At 45.1% G+C, this 17,844-nt stretch overlaps 1 protein-coding gene across 3 annotated transcripts in view; it reads left to right on the forward strand.

The window, feature by feature from the left end:
- The window catches only part of myo3a (myosin IIIA), a 52,172-nt gene that overhangs the window by 33,309 nt on the left and 1,019 nt on the right, over window positions 1-17,844 (forward strand). For all 3 annotated transcript variants that reach the window (XM_056365117.1, XM_056365114.1, XM_056365116.1), the window contains 20 exons: window positions 342-440; window positions 569-683; window positions 1,867-1,993; window positions 2,487-2,697; window positions 2,872-3,019; window positions 4,425-4,578; window positions 4,935-5,023; window positions 5,139-5,268; window positions 5,648-5,730; window positions 7,401-7,481; window positions 7,569-7,774; window positions 7,869-7,980; window positions 8,270-8,432; window positions 8,517-8,603; window positions 8,681-8,804; window positions 8,894-10,178; window positions 10,265-10,409; window positions 13,148-13,239; window positions 13,990-14,030; window positions 16,818-17,120. In XM_056365117.1, coding sequence (XP_056221092.1) covers window positions 342-440; window positions 569-683; window positions 1,867-1,993; window positions 2,487-2,697; window positions 2,872-3,019; window positions 4,425-4,578; window positions 4,935-5,023; window positions 5,139-5,268; window positions 5,648-5,730; window positions 7,401-7,481; window positions 7,569-7,774; window positions 7,869-7,980; window positions 8,270-8,432; window positions 8,517-8,603; window positions 8,681-8,804; window positions 8,894-10,178; window positions 10,265-10,409; window positions 13,148-13,239; window positions 13,990-14,030; window positions 16,818-17,120 — 3,795 coding nt within the window. The remainder of the gene's footprint in view (window positions 1-341; window positions 441-568; window positions 684-1,866; window positions 1,994-2,486; window positions 2,698-2,871; window positions 3,020-4,424; window positions 4,579-4,934; window positions 5,024-5,138; window positions 5,269-5,647; window positions 5,731-7,400; window positions 7,482-7,568; window positions 7,775-7,868; window positions 7,981-8,269; window positions 8,433-8,516; window positions 8,604-8,680; window positions 8,805-8,893; window positions 10,179-10,264; window positions 10,410-13,147; window positions 13,240-13,989; window positions 14,031-16,817; window positions 17,121-17,844) is intronic.

The raw sequence follows: 17,844 nt of genomic DNA on the forward strand, positions 1-17,844 counted from the left end.
TATAACTGTGAAAACTTGAGCCACTAAACTGACAAAATTTGGCAAAAGTTTCTTAGAAAAATCCAAAATATGATTTATTATATTACGAAATGTCAATATCAACACATCCAAAAATAATATCGCCGTGATGTGAGCTAGCTAGCATAATTATTTACCTAACTGCAGCACGTCATACATTAGCAAAACAGGTGACATCAAACGAGCAACATGCTAACAAAGTCACATTTATCATTCTTATGCTTTTACAACCTGAATTTCTGACCTACGTGTGTGTGTGTGTGTGTGTGTGTGTGTGTGTGGTGTGTGTGTGTGTGTATGTGTGTGTGTGTGTGTCTCGAAAGAGGGGAGAGGAACTTCCACATCTTCTACTACATTTACGCCGGCCTGGCTGACAGGAAGAAGCTGGCCCACTACAAGCTCTCCGACAGCAAAACACCTAAGTAGGTTTGCCATTTCTCAGCCCCTCTCTCGAAATGCTGTTATTGCCAACTCACACCGCCAACTCCCCACTTCCCAACACCCCCCCCCCCCCCCCGATCCTGATCTTTGCTTCCTCTTTGTACTGCAGGTATCTGTGTAACGAGCACGTTAAATTAGGGCCTGACATAGTGAGCAACACCTTCTACAAGGAGCAGTTTGATGCAGTGGAGCAGTGTTTCAAAGTCATTGGATTCACCCTGGAGGTACAAACGACTGCATCAGTCACTGGGCAAAAAGCTGAAAGTGTCTCGCCCACGATAACCTTGATCCTAACATTCATACAGACATGATCTCACACTCCTGTATTATACCTGTAATGTATGAAAGTCAGTGTTTAAAAATCCACAAAATAAGCTTTAAAACTAGTGTATAGGTGGTTTCTATAGGTGTCTTCTGATGGAGAACGGAGCTACGGAGGCACATGTTAGGCAGTCAGCTGTTGGCATTGTGAGGGCTAATGAGGCCCTAAGAGCTGATTGCCTCTGGGATCTGCACGTCAGTAGCACTTATCCTGTAATCGCTTGGCACCGAAGGAGGAACAGCCTCCTTTTCTATAGTACGTCCTGTCTTGCATGAAATCACAGAATGTGTACTAAGATTATGAAGATTATCTTTGAGGCACTTTTATCTATTTCGACACAGTTTCAAGACACAAACTGCCGCATTAGAAGCTTTTTTTCACTGTCAGACGACTTGAGCAAACAGACGCACTATTTCCAACAGGTTTTATTTTATATTTACTAAACTAAAAGTCGCTTCTTACTGTATTTTGTTGTCATTTTCGGTGATGTGATGATTTTTAAACGTCTGTTTTTGTAAATTGAATTAAGACTCGTTAAATGGCGCTCCCATTTGTTGGACATTTAGCTATAGAAGCTAACGCTGCTCATGCTATTTTTGTGGCTGCTAACAAAACATGACATCCTGAGCACAGAAAGGACATTTGGTGTGACAACGGAAATGTAATTTAAAAAGCAAAAGTCAGAACACAAACTGTGCACAAAAGTTAGTAAAAAACTCCAATACCTGACCAATTATGGACAGATGATTTTGGAGGTGAGAGCAGAAATTTCAGCTGTGATTCAGCAGCTTTCCATTTAACTAGAGTGCATGTTGTGCCTTACACAGCTGAACATTTCTGCCTCCTCTCAGGCTTTGCATGACTCGACACCTACAAACCTTCATGAAAGTGGCAGGACTGAGTTTGTTAGTCTGAGTCCTCAAGCGCTTCTGCGTTACATAAGTTGATAATGATGATAAAAAAAATAGAAAAACAGACAAAACCTCCAAATCCCTACACAGCTGAGAAGAATATAAGATTTGAAGAGATTAGGGTGTTACGGTATTTGGTATCAGTTTTCTAACGACAGTCTATCGTCTCTGCAGGAGCTGGGCAGCGTTTACAGCACCCTGGCCGCCATCCTCAACTCCGGGGACATCGAGTTCTCTCCGGTCGCCACCGAGCATCAAACAGACAAGAGCAACATCTCCAACATTTCTGTCCTCGAGAACGGTGAGGAGGGAGGGAGAGAGAGGGGAGAGGGGGCCATGGTTACACTTCAGTATATGATGACGTAAAACCAAACATGACTCTGAATTTCCTCCTCTTCCTCCCTCTTCTGCTCCTTTCCATTAACTCCGCAGAGCTCCAGGTGGAGTGGAGCTAAATATAGGAAACTATTGTTCTGAAATAAATCATCCATCAGTACAGACAGACTAGTGCAGAGTTCCAGAGACATTATTACCAAACATACATCTGCAATGGGCAGATTTCACCGGACAGGACTTTCCTCAGGCGTTATATTTTCTAAATTTAAACATTTGTCCTGACGGGTCATTTACAAAGCTGTACAGATGGAAACTTATTTTAATCTGAACCCAGAACATCATCCTCCTCCCTGAGTGTGAGTGAGGGCACTTAAAGTTTGCACGCTCGTGCACTCACTTCTACTACTTCTAGGAATGTTAACTTTCATCCCATCCCTCATCTCGTGTCCCCCCTTCAGTGGCCTCACTGCTGCGCATCCGCTCCGACGAGCTCCAGGAAGCCCTGACCTCCCACTGCGTTGTGGCCCGGGGAGAGACGATCGTCAGGCCCAACACGGTGGAAAAAGCGGCGGAGGTGAGGGACGCCATGGGCAAGGCTCTCTACGGCCGCCTCTTCAGCTGGATCGTCAACCGCATCAACTCGCTGCTGCGGCCCGACAGCCACCTGGGGTGAGATTCAGGAGCGGGAAGTGTGATGGTGTGTGCGTTTATGTGCGCGTCGTGAATGCAGAATGAGGTCATCTCGCAGGGTTCCTACTTTTGTATGCGAAGAATAAAAAAGAACTTGCTGGAAGAAATGGATGAATTTAAAGGCCTGATGTTTCATTTCTTCTCACCCTCCAGAGAGGATGACAAGGGCCTGAACATCGGCATCTTGGACATCTTCGGCTTCGAGAACTTCAAGAAGAACTCCTTCGAGCAGCTCTGCATCAACATCGCCAACGAGCAGATCCAGTTCTACTTCAACCAGCACATATTCGCCTGGGAACAGGTGAAGTCCGCCGACCCCGCCGCCGCAATCAGAGAGCGCTTGAATCCCTCCTTTGTGTGCATTTTTCACCTTGGTGCTACCCCATTTCCATCTAAATGGCGATAACATGTCATCATTTGTCACCCTGCGCTTTAAGAGAGACGGCGAGGGTGAAATATGCTGCTGTCTTTATTTACGGGAGAATGAGGTTCACGATTTTCCCCTTGTGCGGCCTCGTGGGGGGGGGTTGCCTTGGGGAGCGGGGGAGGTGGGGGTGGGTGGGCACAGAACAGTTTGCTAATGTTAAATGATTTGGTCTCACCCATGGAGAGGAGCTATAAATCATCCCAAACGAGGGTCAATTAAGAGTTGAAGACAGTTAGCGTTGGACTTAAACTCACTCTTGGGTATTGTTGGCACCAAGCCCAGAAATACATTTGTCCTATACTGCCACCATGTACATATATATATATATACATATATATATACTGATATACACAGAGCATAAGGAAACTGCACTGTGCTTGAAGATTAATAAGCACAGCACTCCTACCTTGTCACATCCAGAGTGAAATAAATTAAAGGCAGCATCGTTGCATCACTAATTCATATGGATTCACTCCCTCATCTACAATGGGGTCCAAAAGTCTCACACCACTGTGTTTCCATACATGTTTACACATGCAGTTACATATTATCCCAATCTATCTCCATCCTCGCAGACTCCCTGATGTGCTTCATTTACCTCACAGCGTGCCGTTCATGCTAGAACAGGCACTCTGATTTGATGTTGTTTGTTCCCACTTTGTCCTTTTTCTTCACGGAGTAGAAGTCGCCGGCAACGTTGCTGAGTCATGCTAGCAGCCCCGAGAGTCAGTCAACCTGATGTGATCAGGTTAGCTCAAGATAAAGTGCAGGGCTACGCTCGCTTCGCACCCCAACCCCCTCACCCCCACCCCCGGACCTGATTTATCCAAATAGGGAAAAGAGCAGTTTGTAAGTACACACACAGCAGGGCAACAAGTTCTGGATTTAACTCTGGATTCTGGAGGGATGAGTTTGAGCAATTTGTGTTGTCAGATGCTTCCAGTATTAATCTGTCTGATGCTGCAGCAGAAAAGAGCCTGGATAGAAAAACTATTTAACCTCTTTTATAACCTCTGCACATTCAATCCAACCTGGTCTGATATGATATTCTGCTTTAGGTTCGATTATTTTGTGACAGATGTTTTTCCACACACAAAAACAATCAGAGATGGGAAGGAAGAGATTATGAAATCATGTTTCCACTAAACTTTATTCAGTATTGAGACCACAATCAAACAGAAAACTCACATCCAGAATGTCACTTTTGCAAAACAGGAAGAAAATCTAGCGTCTTAGAAAAGCCAATTATATTCAAGGTGTGTGCCGTTTTTCTGTGCAGGATGAGTACCTGAACGAGGAGGTGGACGCTCGGATGATTGAGTATGAGGACAACCGGCCCCTCCTGGATCTCTTCCTGCAGAAGCCCATGGGGATGCTTTCGCTGCTGGATGAGGAGAGTCGCTTCCCGCAGGCCACAGACCAGACCCTCGTAGGTCAGTGATTTCAGCCGCAGCGGGAACTAAAGCTGCTTTTGGGTGGATTTACCGTCTACAGCCTGTATTTGTCTAGGAATTATCGACCCAAGTGTGCAAAGTCTTTCTCAATAACAATCGCAAACAAGTTCTAAAGTACCAAAAAGAGAGTTTTTATTCACTTTGCTCAACCAAAGTTTGTTGAGAAGGACGATGGAGGAGAAGCAAACCTCGGGGGTTGTCTGAAATTTAAGTGTTCCAACACCTGAAGGGATGAAACCAACTCTAATCCCTTTTTTTTGTCTGGCAGAGAAAAACAATATTATGTCTTCTCCGGTCGGGACGATAATTAAATGATGTACAATTTGGTATTTTAGAGAAATTTGATGATAATCTCAAGACCAAAAGCTTCTGGAGACCAAAGAGGGTCGACCTCGGCTTTGGGATTCACCACTACGCCGGAAAGGTAATCGACATTTCATGATGATTCATTCATTTTAAACTGAAGCCAGTTTAAACACGTGTTGGCTTCTCATATATAACTCATATCATTTATATATTTTTTATTTTTCACTCCCAAGGTGATTTACAACGCCGCAGGCTTCTTGGCAAAGAACAGAGACACACTCCCGGCCGACATCGTCCTGCTGCTGAGGTCGTCGGAGAACGAGCTGGTTCGGAAACTAGTCACCCATCCGCTCACCAAAACCGGTACGGAGGATGTCGGCTCTTAAATGAAGTTTAACCTTTTTAAGGAAAAAGAAGGAAGTTGTTTGAGCCTTTTAATTAATCAGCAGTAATGCATACCTGAAGTGAAACAACAGGCGATTGTAACTCCTCCTCTTAGCAGGGCTTTTCCTCCCTTTTGTCTGCCAGACATTTGCCGGCCCTGGCATCTCCTTCTTGGCAGAGCGGGCTCCGTCAAAATCCAACCGCAAAGCCAATAATCACATAATCGCTCTTTTTAAAGTGAAGCGCCGGCGTCACGTGACGGCGTGCCCGGTTTTGTCGTCGCTGACCTAATCGGCTGTAACTGGCGTTGGAAAGGGAAAGACGACTGAGCCTCATCCCCTGTTTGTTTCTTCCACAGGCAACCTCGCACACACCAAGGGTAAAGGCATAAACACATTGCGCAGCCCGCGGACCCCGACACGCACCATCAACTTCACCAAGGTACTGTCTGTATTGTCACTGTAATATCTCCTGCATCAAGAACTTCCCCTGAAAAAGTCACCCCCCCCCCCCCCCCCCCCCCCGTCACTACAACACCCAAGAGCTGCTCTTTAATTACAATACAGCTTCTCCTGTTCCTGCCTTTTTGTTTTACCCAACTGTAATTATAGCTTCTTATTTTCTTCCCTTTTCTTTTTGTCTTCTTCTCTCCTCATCGCTCTCTCTGTCTTTGCATCTCTGTCATAAAAGATGGGAGTGCTAACCTTATACAGTTCTTTTTCTTTCAGTGAGGTAATCAACACATTTCCACGTAGTTTGTGTCGTATTTTACCAAATTCGGTACGACCCTCACTCACTCCTTGTGGCCTGTGTTTCTATTAGAACCGGTTTCAGTTCATGCTTGTTATTTTCCCCTTAATGCATACAGTGTGTGTGCATGTCCGTGAGCTCGTGTGTGTGTGTGTGCAACCTTGCTTTGTAAAACGCTAAATGAATAACCAGCATCTCCATCTTCTGGACGTAGGACCTTATGCCAAGTTTTCAAACTTTCCATTTTTTGCATTAAAAACATTCAGTAATCAGTGAGTGAGTCTCTTTCGGCTGCTGGTGGCCAAATAAAAAATAAATAAAGATAAATAAAAACTCCTCCTGGTGACTTGATTACACTCCTTTCTTCAGTAAATTAGTTTACATTGTGGAAGTTCACGATTTTGAGCGCCTGAATGTAAAACCCGAGGCGGTTTGCTCCCCTAAAAGCAATCGGCAGTAGCTACATTCAAATGAACTGTTTTTGATGAGTTCTTGAATCTTATTTCCATTCATCTGCATATGTTAGACAAAAAAATAGAAAATAAAACAAGCTCATCAAAGGCTTTCGCTCTTAAGAAGCAACAATGAGCTTTTTAAATGCTACAAACAGTCTTAGGCTGATGGCTTGCTGTAACGGTGCCTCCCCCCTCCCTCCTCTCTCCCTCCCTCCCTCCCTCCAGTGTATTTGTGCTGAGAATTAGATTTAGAGCTTGTTAAATTGTTACCAAATATATGCCGGAAGCAGGTTAATACATTTGTGTGTGTAATTGACGATGTTCATGTCGATGTATTTGTCTGTGTTGCAAATACTGTGAACGCCTGATTAATTCTAGCAGTTTTTAATCGTATAACTTGTGTTTGATTATGAAATAATGTACGACTATAGCTTCAGACAGGTTGTATTTATGCAGACCGTGCTCTTGATTTGGCACTTTTTTATTTTTATTTTATGCATCTCTTTTGCAGCCTTCTCTGGAGTTAAAGCTCAAGCCTGAAAAAAAAATCTCGCTTCATGTGCCTCTCGATGACACAGTACAAACGAAAACGGTGATTGGTGATTTAAAAAAAAAAACAAAACAAAACAACATGATGAAAGTGCATTGAGAATTGTAATGGAAACATGTCCTCCATTATGATTTTTAAAGATGTGAATCATCTGCAGGTGGGCTGCAGCTGACACAGTGTCTTTATTTTGCTCCCTTATCCTCAACTACTCTGTTGGCCTATGTGCACTGTTATCAAAATGCTCCCATTTATCCCATAAAGTTGTAAAATAAAAGCATTAGTAGTGTAGAGAGTAGTGAAACCAGGCAGTACAGTATGAATTATATTGGTTTTTGACACGTTTAATGTTTTTGCAGCCGGGCGAACAGGGAGACACGCCCTACCACCCAAGAGAAACCACCAACATGAGAACACAGACGGTGGCCTCTTACTTCAGAGTAAGACTTTATTCTCTTTTTTTAAATTGCTCACGTGTCAGTGCATCAGTTTTCTTTATTCCCTCGCTGCTCTCGTGCTCTCTCTAGTACTCTCTGATGGACCTGCTGTCCAAGATGGTGGCAGGGCAGCCTCACTTTGTGCGCTGCATCAAACCCAACAACGATCGCCAGGCCAGCAAGTTCGACCGGGAGAAGGTTCTGGTTCAGCTGCGTTACACCGGCGTTCTGGAGACCGCCAAGATCAGGCGGCAGGGTTACTCTCACCGCATCCTGTTTGCCAACTTCATAAAGAGGTCAGCGGGTTCTCACTCCAATTTTAAAAAGGAAGGAAACAGCTGATTAAAGTCAGTGTGTGACGTGTCCAGCTGATGACACTGATTGTTGCAGGTACTACATCTTGGCGTTCCCTGCTCACGAGGAGCCGGCTGGGACTCCAGAGACGTGTGCTGCAATACTGGAGAAAGCCAAGCTGGAGAACTGGGCAATGGGGAAGACTAAGGTGAGTAGCGTTTGCTCGTTCAGTTTGAAGTGGCGTTGGTAGTTGGTATTCCCCGTCACGGTATCTTGTGCAGCAGCCTGGTATAATGAGCAGGAGGCGTGGTGTGAAATCAGTGGAGTGCTCCTTTAAACGAGACACTGGGGTCAAGATAAAACCCATTTCAGCTTGGCGTGATTGTACAGGCGAATTATAATGCTGTTGCTAGGAGGGGGAGAACATGACTCCAACACACTGAAATGATGACTTCATTGATGCTGGGATCGATAAAGTGTTTTGTCTTGGCTGTCAGGTTTTCCTGAAGTACTACCACGTTGAACACCTGAACCTGATGGTGCAGCAGGCAACGCAACGCATCATCCTGCTCCAGGCATGCGTTCGCGGCTGGCTGGGAGCCAAGCGCTACCGGCGGATACTGAGAGAGCGAGAACAGAGCGCTCTGGTGCTGCAGTCGGGTTAGTAATCCGCACACTCTGTCAGCGTCCCGGAATATGAATGAGTCACGAAGCGGCCGCGCTAATTCACGCTTTAATCTCCAGCTTACAGAGGTCATAAAGCTCGGAAGAGGGTCGCCGAAGACAAAATCAAAGCGAAGTTTGAGGCCTTCATCACCAAGTTTCAGGCCGGTGAGAACAGTCGTCCTACACGATCCGAGCTTGGTGTGAGTTCTGCTGGTTTATGTTTTGCTTGTCTCCCTCTTCAGTTTGCAGGGGCTACCTAGCGAAAAAGAAATACAAGGAGTTGGTGGACGAAAAGAACAAGGCTGCGACCAAGATTCAGGCTCGCTACAGAGGCCACAAGGAAAGGAAGAGCTTCAAAAGAAAACGGTGAGGGAAAATCCAAACAATAAACCCCTGGGAAAAAAAAAGATGTTGAATTGTTTGATTGACAAAGATGTACCTATTTTCTTTTTTAGGGAAGCCAAAGAGAAAGAGAAAGCAGAGAAAGCCCTTAAAGAAGCAAAGGACGAGGAGGACGAAACTAAAGCCGCCGTGGTTCTCCAGAGCAACTACAGGGGATTCAAAGAGAGGAAAAAGTTCAAGGAGAGGAAAAAGACGATGGCCGGGGCCGAGCTAGAGCTGCCACCAAACATAGTGGAGGAAGAGGAACAGGAAGTAGGCGGGGAAGAGCCTACGGGTAAGGAAGAAGAAGAGGCAAAGACAGAGGAGAATGAAGAGGATGAAGAAAGTACATATGAAGCCGAGGAAAATGATGACAGCGATCACACACAGGTGCCAGAAGATGACGAACATACAGAGGTGGCGGACGAAGCGGTGATTTCGGACGCACCAGCAGCAGATGCTGGAAAAGAGGAGCAGGAAGAGGTCAAGACGGGGGGAAATGGACAGGAAAATGCTGCAGGGGAAGAGGCTGTCAACTTAGAGGAGGAAACCAAGGCAGCCACTGTGATCCAGAGTAATTTCAGAGGTCACAAAGAGAGGAAGAGGCTGCAAGAAGAAGGCAAAATCCCAGCGAAGAAGCAGAAAGGAAAAAGCTCGACAGGTGAAGAAGAAGAAGCAGCCGCGGCGACCACGGAGGAAGAACTTCCCGAAGCTTCGACACCGGCAGAGGAAATCTGCAGTGAAGACCAAGAAGTTTCTCATAGCGACGCCAAGTCAGAGGACGCAGACGAGGCCAAAGCAGCGGTGGTGCTTCAGAGTAACTTCCGCGGCCACAAGGAGCGCAAACGTCTGGAGGAGGAAGGAAAGATCCCGAAGAAGAAGAAGAAGATGGAGGTTACACCAGGACCTCCAAAAGAGGAAGAGCAAGTGATGCACACAGAAGAATCAGCGCCAGAGTCTCAGCAGGACGCATCTGCCGAGAACGTGGACGGACTGGACGAGGAGAAAGCTGCTACCGTCCTTCAGAGTAACTTCAGGGGCCACCGGGACCGAAAGAAGCTGAAAGCAGAGAAGGAAGCTCAGAAGAAAGCGACGGAAGAGGCCGCCAACGATGCAGAGGGGGGAAGTAAAGAGGAGCGGGAAGAAGAAGAAGAAGAAGAGGAGGAGGTCCTGGATGTTACTGATGTGGAGATTGAACATAAAGAGGAGACTGACGCTGAGAAAGAAAGACTGGAGGAGGAACAGGCTGCAGTGAAGATCCAGAGTAACTTCAGAGGGTACAAGGACAGGAAGAACCTGAAGGCCAACAAGGAAACGGCACAGAATGAAGCTCAGCAACTAGAGAGCTTCTCAAAACAGGTCACGCCACTTTACTCCCCAGTCACCTCCCCAACTTATAATTTTTTCCTGCTTGTATATTATTTCTGTTTAATCTCTTTCGACAGATCGCGCAGACTTCTCAGGACTTCGTCGCCTTGCAGCACAAGCTGAATGAGATCATCCAGGCCCATCAATCAAACCCGGCGAACAACGGCATGTTTGTGAGGGGGAAAGCAATGAATGGCTTCGCTTCCCAGAATCAACAATCAAGTAAGATAAGCGAGACGGACTCACTGTTTGTGTGTGTGTGTGTGTGTGTGTGTGTGTGTGTGTGTGTGTGTGTGTGTGTGGGGGGAAAAAACAGATGATAAAAAGGTGATACATGCAATGCAGAGTGTGGGCTCGGATGAACCTGAGGTTAATGTGCAGTTTTGGTTCTGTATTTTTGTTTTTTTTTGTTTCATTTCGTGCCGCACTAAGAAAGAAAGGGAAACGTTCAAACTTTGATTGTAAATATCCAGGATCTGGGGAAAGGAAGGCGTCCTTCTCTCTCTCTCTCTCTCTCTCTCTCTCTCTCTCTCTCTCTCTCTCTCTCTCTCTCTCTCTCTCTCTCTCTCTGTCTCTCTCTCTCTCTGTCTCTCTCTCTCTGTCTCTCTCTCTCTCTGTCTCTCTCTCTCTCTCTCTCTCTCTCTCTCTCTCTCTCTCTCTCTCTCTCTCTCGAGTGCGTCTTGATTAGGTCAGGAAACCTGGGAAAGTCAAGTGCCAAAACAGGAAGCGCCGTCTCTACCTGATGTGTCATCAAATATTAAAAAAAAATTTTCATCTGCGCAGGTGATAGGTGTAATTGCTTTTGTGGCGGGGGTGCAAATTGAAAGTTCACTGTCTCTGCGAAATCAGAGATGGCAGCTGAAATGTCACCGCCGTCGCAGGTTCGGGTGTCTTGATGAAATAATGAAGTAATTATGTAATAAGATCAATGAGTTTCTTGGACGGCATCCTGATTATTCTGTAATCCATTTGATCTGTTGTGGATTTTTTCTTAAGTTTTATTGCAGAATCTAGAGCGTAGGATTAAAGTGTCTCTTGAATCTTGTCGAATTCTGATAATTATTGTGACATTTCATCTTTTAATTAGTCGCACTATAAACTATTAATCGCTTATTTACTCTGAACATGATCCTACCTAGTTAACACACACACACACACGTTATGTGGTGTTCAATCGTTCAAGGTTTTTGGGAAATAGGCGTATTCACTTTCTTGCCCAGATTTAGACACGAAGCTTGAGCCAGCATGCGGTTAGCTTAGCTTAGCTTAGCTTAGCATAAAGACTTGAAAACAGAGGGGAAACAGCTAGCGTTGTTTGGATTTCCCCCTCATATTGTTTTAATGACAAATTAAGTGTATGTATGAAGTATGAACATTTTTACACACAAACACACACACACACACACAAATAAACACAGACATGTTTGCCCTTTACAGGCTGTTTTTGAGCGCAGCACGTTGCCTGAAGCAAAGCAGAATGAATTTTCTGTGTTATTTCCGAGGGCTACAGCAACTCCCTGTAAAGTGATGCTTTTCAGCCCCACTAGGTCATTTCTCCATCGATAGGACGAAGCCGTCCTCATGAATTTAATTGACGTAATAAAACTTCATAAGAATCATTTGTGACACAGACAATGAAACTGGAGGAACGCCAGTCACAATGTTCTTCATGGGAAAGGTCATCAAATGTTAATCACGTTACCGCGAGCGAGCGTTTCCGGCAATTGTGGCAGGAATTTAAAAAAAAAAAAAAAAAAAAAGAGGGTGCGTGAAATTGGCTTTACTTTGTTTGAGCAACACAGAATGACCTTTTAGAAACACTCGTTCAATGATATCAGAAACTTTTCATCTCCTTTACCTGAGAGCTTCTGCACGTGATGGATGGTTTTCGCCACGTGTTCTTCACCCTGGCGTGAACGCTGATTAATAATGAGCAACAAGCAAAGGTCATTGTAATATGTTTATAATTGCAGTATATCAGCTCATGACAAATGGAAGACGTCATGCATGTAAAAAAAAAAAAAAAGAAAAGAAGAAGTCAAGCCGGTCACAAACACACGCCTCCTGCTTTATGTTCAATAGGTGAACATGGGCTATTACATAGTTATAGGTCTCTTTGTGTCAAAGGTTGTTTCACATAATCTCTGTTGGAAAATTCAAATCAGCCAAAGGCCTCAGGGTTAAGCTGCCGTACGTATGGAGGGTCGCGCAATAAGCACAACAAAGTCAGAGTGTAGCGTGGCGTTTGATCACGCTCAGCAATCGCTTTAGTAATCCATTCGGCCGTGTGCATCGATTCCACCGACTCTCCCGCCATCTGCTCGTGATGGGCAGCCGCACAAATGACCGCAACAAGCTGGCTCCTTCAGCAAGATGGAAAAACACTGACCTGCTGTTGGATGCGGGTGTGTCAACCGTCACGTCGTCTTATTTAGGCGCTCAGGTTTCTGCTGACATCATCACCACCCTCACTTAGAGCATGAGGCGCGATGGACGGAGGGTTTGAACCAAACAGAAAGTAATTTTGAACTAAGAAGACGACGACTTGTTTGTTTCATCTCAAAGCTGAAAAGGGACAAAACATTTCATGAAAATTTAGGAAAAATCAGCCCTTGTGCATCCTGACGGCCAAAGGGTTAAAAGGCGCCGACTATGTGTCGCAACTTCCTAAAAATGTCCCTTACTGGGGTAATAAAACGTAGTATTATTATTAGTTATTATTATTATAATACTATTATTAGTATTATTAGTTCAAACAAACATCTGAATTAGACAATACAACAATATATCATCAACCCCCCTGCGATCATATCACATATCTGCTAAATCTTCATACAGATGTCCACCTTTAATTGACATGCATTTTCACACCTCTCGAAAGGCATTCTGGGAAATGTAGGAAATAAGACAATGCAAGTTGAAGCTGTCCGTTGTTTTCAACCGTCGCCGTTGCTTTTCAGCTGACAAGAGATTGTCGAGGACCCCCCGCAGGACCCAGCAGCCGAAGACCCTGAACACGCCAGAGGACTCCACCTATTACACCCTGATTCATGTGAGTGAGATGGTGAATGATTTCAGATACTTGTGACACTGTAACTGCCCCCCCTCTCCCCTCCCCCCCTCCGCCCACCTATTGGCTTTCACAATGCACTATTGATTGGCAATTTCTCTCTCTTCCTGTAGTCCACTTTACTGCGTACAGTACAGTACAGTATGGTTCAAAAGCAAGAAATAAAGTAGTCTGGAAAAGTGTTCTCTGGAGTTCCTTCATTATTTTTGACAAGTAATTTTCTAAAGGCAGTTTCTTTTTATTCATTGTTCTCCAAATGTGATTACTTGAAATGTCCCATAATTTCAGCGAACAGTAGCTCTCTTCGCAGCTCTCGAGGTTTGTTTATAATGCTGCCGCCATTTCTGTTTAGATGACCAAGGCATATATTGTGACGTATCTAATCAATAATTTAATCAATGAATAGTGAGCCCTGGCAAACTTTTTAGAAAAGCAATAATTGTGCGACGCCAAAAGAACTTAAAGTAGTTTGAAAAACGTGATCGAAAAGAACTTGATTCCTTTCTTATCAAATTGATCACATCTATTGGAGAGAAATTGATTTAAAATATTTAAAAGGTAATGATATTTAAGATTTTAGCATCTTTTTAAACGGTGGTTCCCAACATGGGGGTTACAAGAGGGAACCTCTGTTCTAAAACCACCTTTTGTTCTTCACCTGAACACAGAGATTGATTGGTATAGTGTTTGTTTGACCTGTAGTAACCTCTCCCCCCGTGTCTGTGCACTCAGCGCTCCGTCCAGGACGACAAACGCAAGCCCAGGAAAGAGGGGTAAGTCTCCGCTCCTTATTCCAACCTAATTTTAACAACCTGTCACGACTTTTTTAACGGGGCTGGCCCGCTGCCTGCCGCTCCAGAGTAATGACTGCAGGACGGTGCCAACATAAGGACAATGTCGGGGGTGCAAACTTAACAACGTGCAGCATTACACACATCCTCTGCGAAATTAATTAGCCTCATCTTTCACCTCGGATACATTCGCTGAATATGCCCAATGAAATTTAATGCTTTGTATGGTGGTGTTCTGTGAGGGATTGTATGATTTACACAGTTTTAAAACGATGTTTCGCACATATTGCTAAATTTACCTGCAGCTCAGATCCTTTAAAGAAGAAAAAAGTGACTTGAAAGTGTGTGTGGATGTGTTGTATTCATGCATATGTATGAGCCGTATAGGCCACAAGGTGAGAATCCCGCCCAGAGTGAGGGGGTGAAGATAGACCGATAGGGTTGGCTGAACAACCAGGGGCCAGGGTACTTCATCACAGCAGTCTGAGGAGACACACACACACACACACACCTTGACACACACACACAGTCCAACACTGCTCCAAACATCAAGGGTAATAATTTGTTAGCAGATAAATAAGGCCAGCGATGGACAGGAGCAGTTTACATGCATCATTAAGGATGAGAAGGTCAGCGGGAAAGATAGCATCTGTGGCTGAAGCTGACAGCGGAGGAGGAGGACGGGAGATGGGGGAATCGCGGGTGGTAAAAGGAGCGAGAACCACAGAGAAGACGGAGGTAATGACAGTAAATGGGAGTGAAGACATACAGAAGGAGAAACAGGGGGGGAAACAGCGGTTTGCCTGTGCCACAGATATCGAAAATTTTAGTGGCGGTATCAGAAGTGATGATCATTACACGTCTGTTTTGTTACAGTAGTGATTCAGCTCATGAAGCCGTTTATATTTGCCATTCAAAGCGCAGCGAGTTAAAGTCGTTCTGACGAAAGGAAGCGATGCTCTTTTATGTTTCCAGTGGCAGCTACAGCAGTTGGATGGAAATAAACAGGGGAAGAAATGGGTAGTTAGCACGGGCAGTGAACCGGGGGGGAACCCGCCTGCAGAACCGACCCTGTTTCAGCCACTGAGTCGGGGCTGAACCGGGTTCCCTGGGTGACTGAACCGGCCGTTAAACAGACGGGGGGAGAAATAATGGACGACAGCAGATTACAAAAATGAAAAATACAGAAACATGATTAAAGCTGTGTCCCGAATATATATGACATACTACAGTACGGTCCACAACAGCTGTGGCCCAGCAGATAGAGCGTGTCGTCCACTAATCAGAAGGTCGGGGGTTTAATTCCCGGCTCCCTCCAGTCCACATATCGAAGTGTCCTGAACCCCGAATTGCCCTCGATGTATCATCCATTTTACATTCTAATCATCATAGTTTACTCTTTTAGCAATAGGACTTCTTACTGTTACTCATTATAATTAAATTCTCTACAAGGACGTTAATATCTGACACTAGAGGAAGAGTCAAAGCCAGTCGGATTCATCCTCTGGAAACCATTGTGTTTTATTTATATAGCACCATCATGATAAAAGATAATAACAACAAAGAAATGAACAAGATTAAAAAGATGTCACGTATGTGATTTATCGGCGAGCTGCAGCAGGAAGTGATGTTTGAAGCCCTGATTTAAATGAGCAGGAGCTCGTTCCACAGTTAAGACGCGATCCATCTGATCGTTAAGAGGTTTCAGTCCGGACCAGAGGTGATGGACCGACCGGCTTTGCCAACCTTATAGCCGTGGCTGCAAATGTCGCCAGTGGCTGCACTGATTGAGAAGTAACCTCTGATCCGGTATTGATCCAGCTCTGTGTATAAAACAGCTGATAAAAAGTCTGTTATTCGAGCCAATGTCATCACTGTGTCAGTGACATAATTCAGCCGGTGCCCCAGAGAACGGGGCGATAATTACAATCAAGGAGAAATGCTCAGAGTGGCACATTCATCATGATTCATCAGCGGGATGAGTGTGTGTCTGAGGTCAGGTCAGGCCTCACACTCATCCCAGTGCTGCCGCGAGGTCATCAGTTTACGGGACGGCGTTGACGCCTCTGACGCTGCAGCACTGCACTTGTAAAAGACTCTGATTTCCAATAGCATTTCTCACCATGTCAGAATGTGTGAGACTCATTGATCTCCACGTGGAAATGATTTATTTTTTTCTCACTCTTTTTCATATGGAGGTCAGAGCGCAGGTTCGGCTTCGTAACAGCTCCCCTGGAGCGGATGGACGATTTATACAGTCTGGTGGGCAGATGCTTGCAGACTGAGGGTTTGACATTTATCCTCTTTTCTTCCTGTCCTCCGGGACGTGTCACCACACTGTTGGTACGTTAATTGTCAAGTAGAGGAACTGCACAAACGAAGTGTCTGAGAATTAAGTCCTGTCACGACATTGATATGAATACATGAGTCCAAAAGAGCCCTTATCCTCTTAATGAAATGATAGTTTTCAATATCAGTGCGATCCATCCTTTTGAGGAGGTTAAATCAACTAAAAAGATTTCTGTCACTTGGGGAAAATGTACTGGCTGTAAACTATGAGGTGGAAGTTGAGGGTTTTCTAGCTGCTGCTGCTGCAAGACCTGTAAATATTAAAAACAAAAGCTACCTGCTGCAGAGAGCACGAGGGACTTCAAACACACAGCTGGATACAGGCCTGACCGTGGATGAACTCTTACAAAAGTTGTTAGAGATTGAACATGTGCCCCCCCCTCCCCCGACATCCATCCATCCTCTCTGTTTGTGCTTCAGTCCAGGGAAGCTGCTGGACGTAGACGACCAGTACTACGGGGGCCTGTCCACCAGCATGTCCGAACCCTCCATGCCCACAGAGGAGCCGTCACGACAGAGGAGCATGCCCGAGAGGAGGGGCTCTTTGGAGAGGAGGCGGTCCTCGGACAGGAGGCGGTCTTCAGACAGGAGGCGGTCCATGGGCAGGAGAAGGTCCATGGATCGGAGGCAGTCTGGCGACCAGAGACCAGCTGCTGCCGGTAGACAGACCAGAGAGAGGGCCGTCACGGATCCAGAGCGTCCCAAACCCCCCGCCGACGACAGGTACATCATCGTCCTGGATCGTCCAGTCAGAGCAATGATGTAACGATTTTTATGACTCGCCGCCGGCGACAGTCAGAGGCATATTTGTGTTCCGGTTGTCTGTCCCATTCTCGTGGACATGATATCTCAGTAACGCCTAGACAGAACACAAACATTCACTCAGACTCAAGGACGAACTGAATGGGTTCTTTTTTAGCCAAAAACTCAAGACTTCACAGCAATTATGACAAAATTTCACACAAATTGTTAATATTTTGACATGATTCTGGATAAACAGGGATGTAACCTGGAACTAGTCTGAGTGGCGGAGGCAGACAATAACAAGGAGGTGATTCTAGTTTCACATAAAATGGAGCATCGACTATTCAAGGTTCTATTTTTGTGAAACTGGTCAAGAGTGAAACTAAAGTTTAGGTGAAAATAATCTAGAAGAGGAACTAACCACACCCATCAGTGATGTCACAGTGCACTGACGCACCGTGGGGTACACTGCTACATCACTGCAGCGAGGTGAGAAGTTCAACCACTAGGGGGCAACAAAGACAAGATTTTCACCTGCTGTTAAGTTGATTATTAAGAAGAAAATTGTTGAAGATTCATCAAATTAAAGACTGTAAGTGAAACACATTCGTGGTGCGTTATTGGTAATTAATTGAGCTGGTTATCAACTGTACTTGAGAATGGTAATCATGAACCTGTGAGGATCTGCATTTCGTCATTGAAA

Source organism: Seriola aureovittata, chromosome 20 (genome assembly GCF_021018895.1).
Source record: "Seriola aureovittata isolate HTS-2021-v1 ecotype China chromosome 20, ASM2101889v1, whole genome shotgun sequence".
In the NCBI taxonomy this organism is placed as follows: Eukaryota; Metazoa; Chordata; class Actinopteri; order Carangiformes; family Carangidae; genus Seriola; species Seriola aureovittata.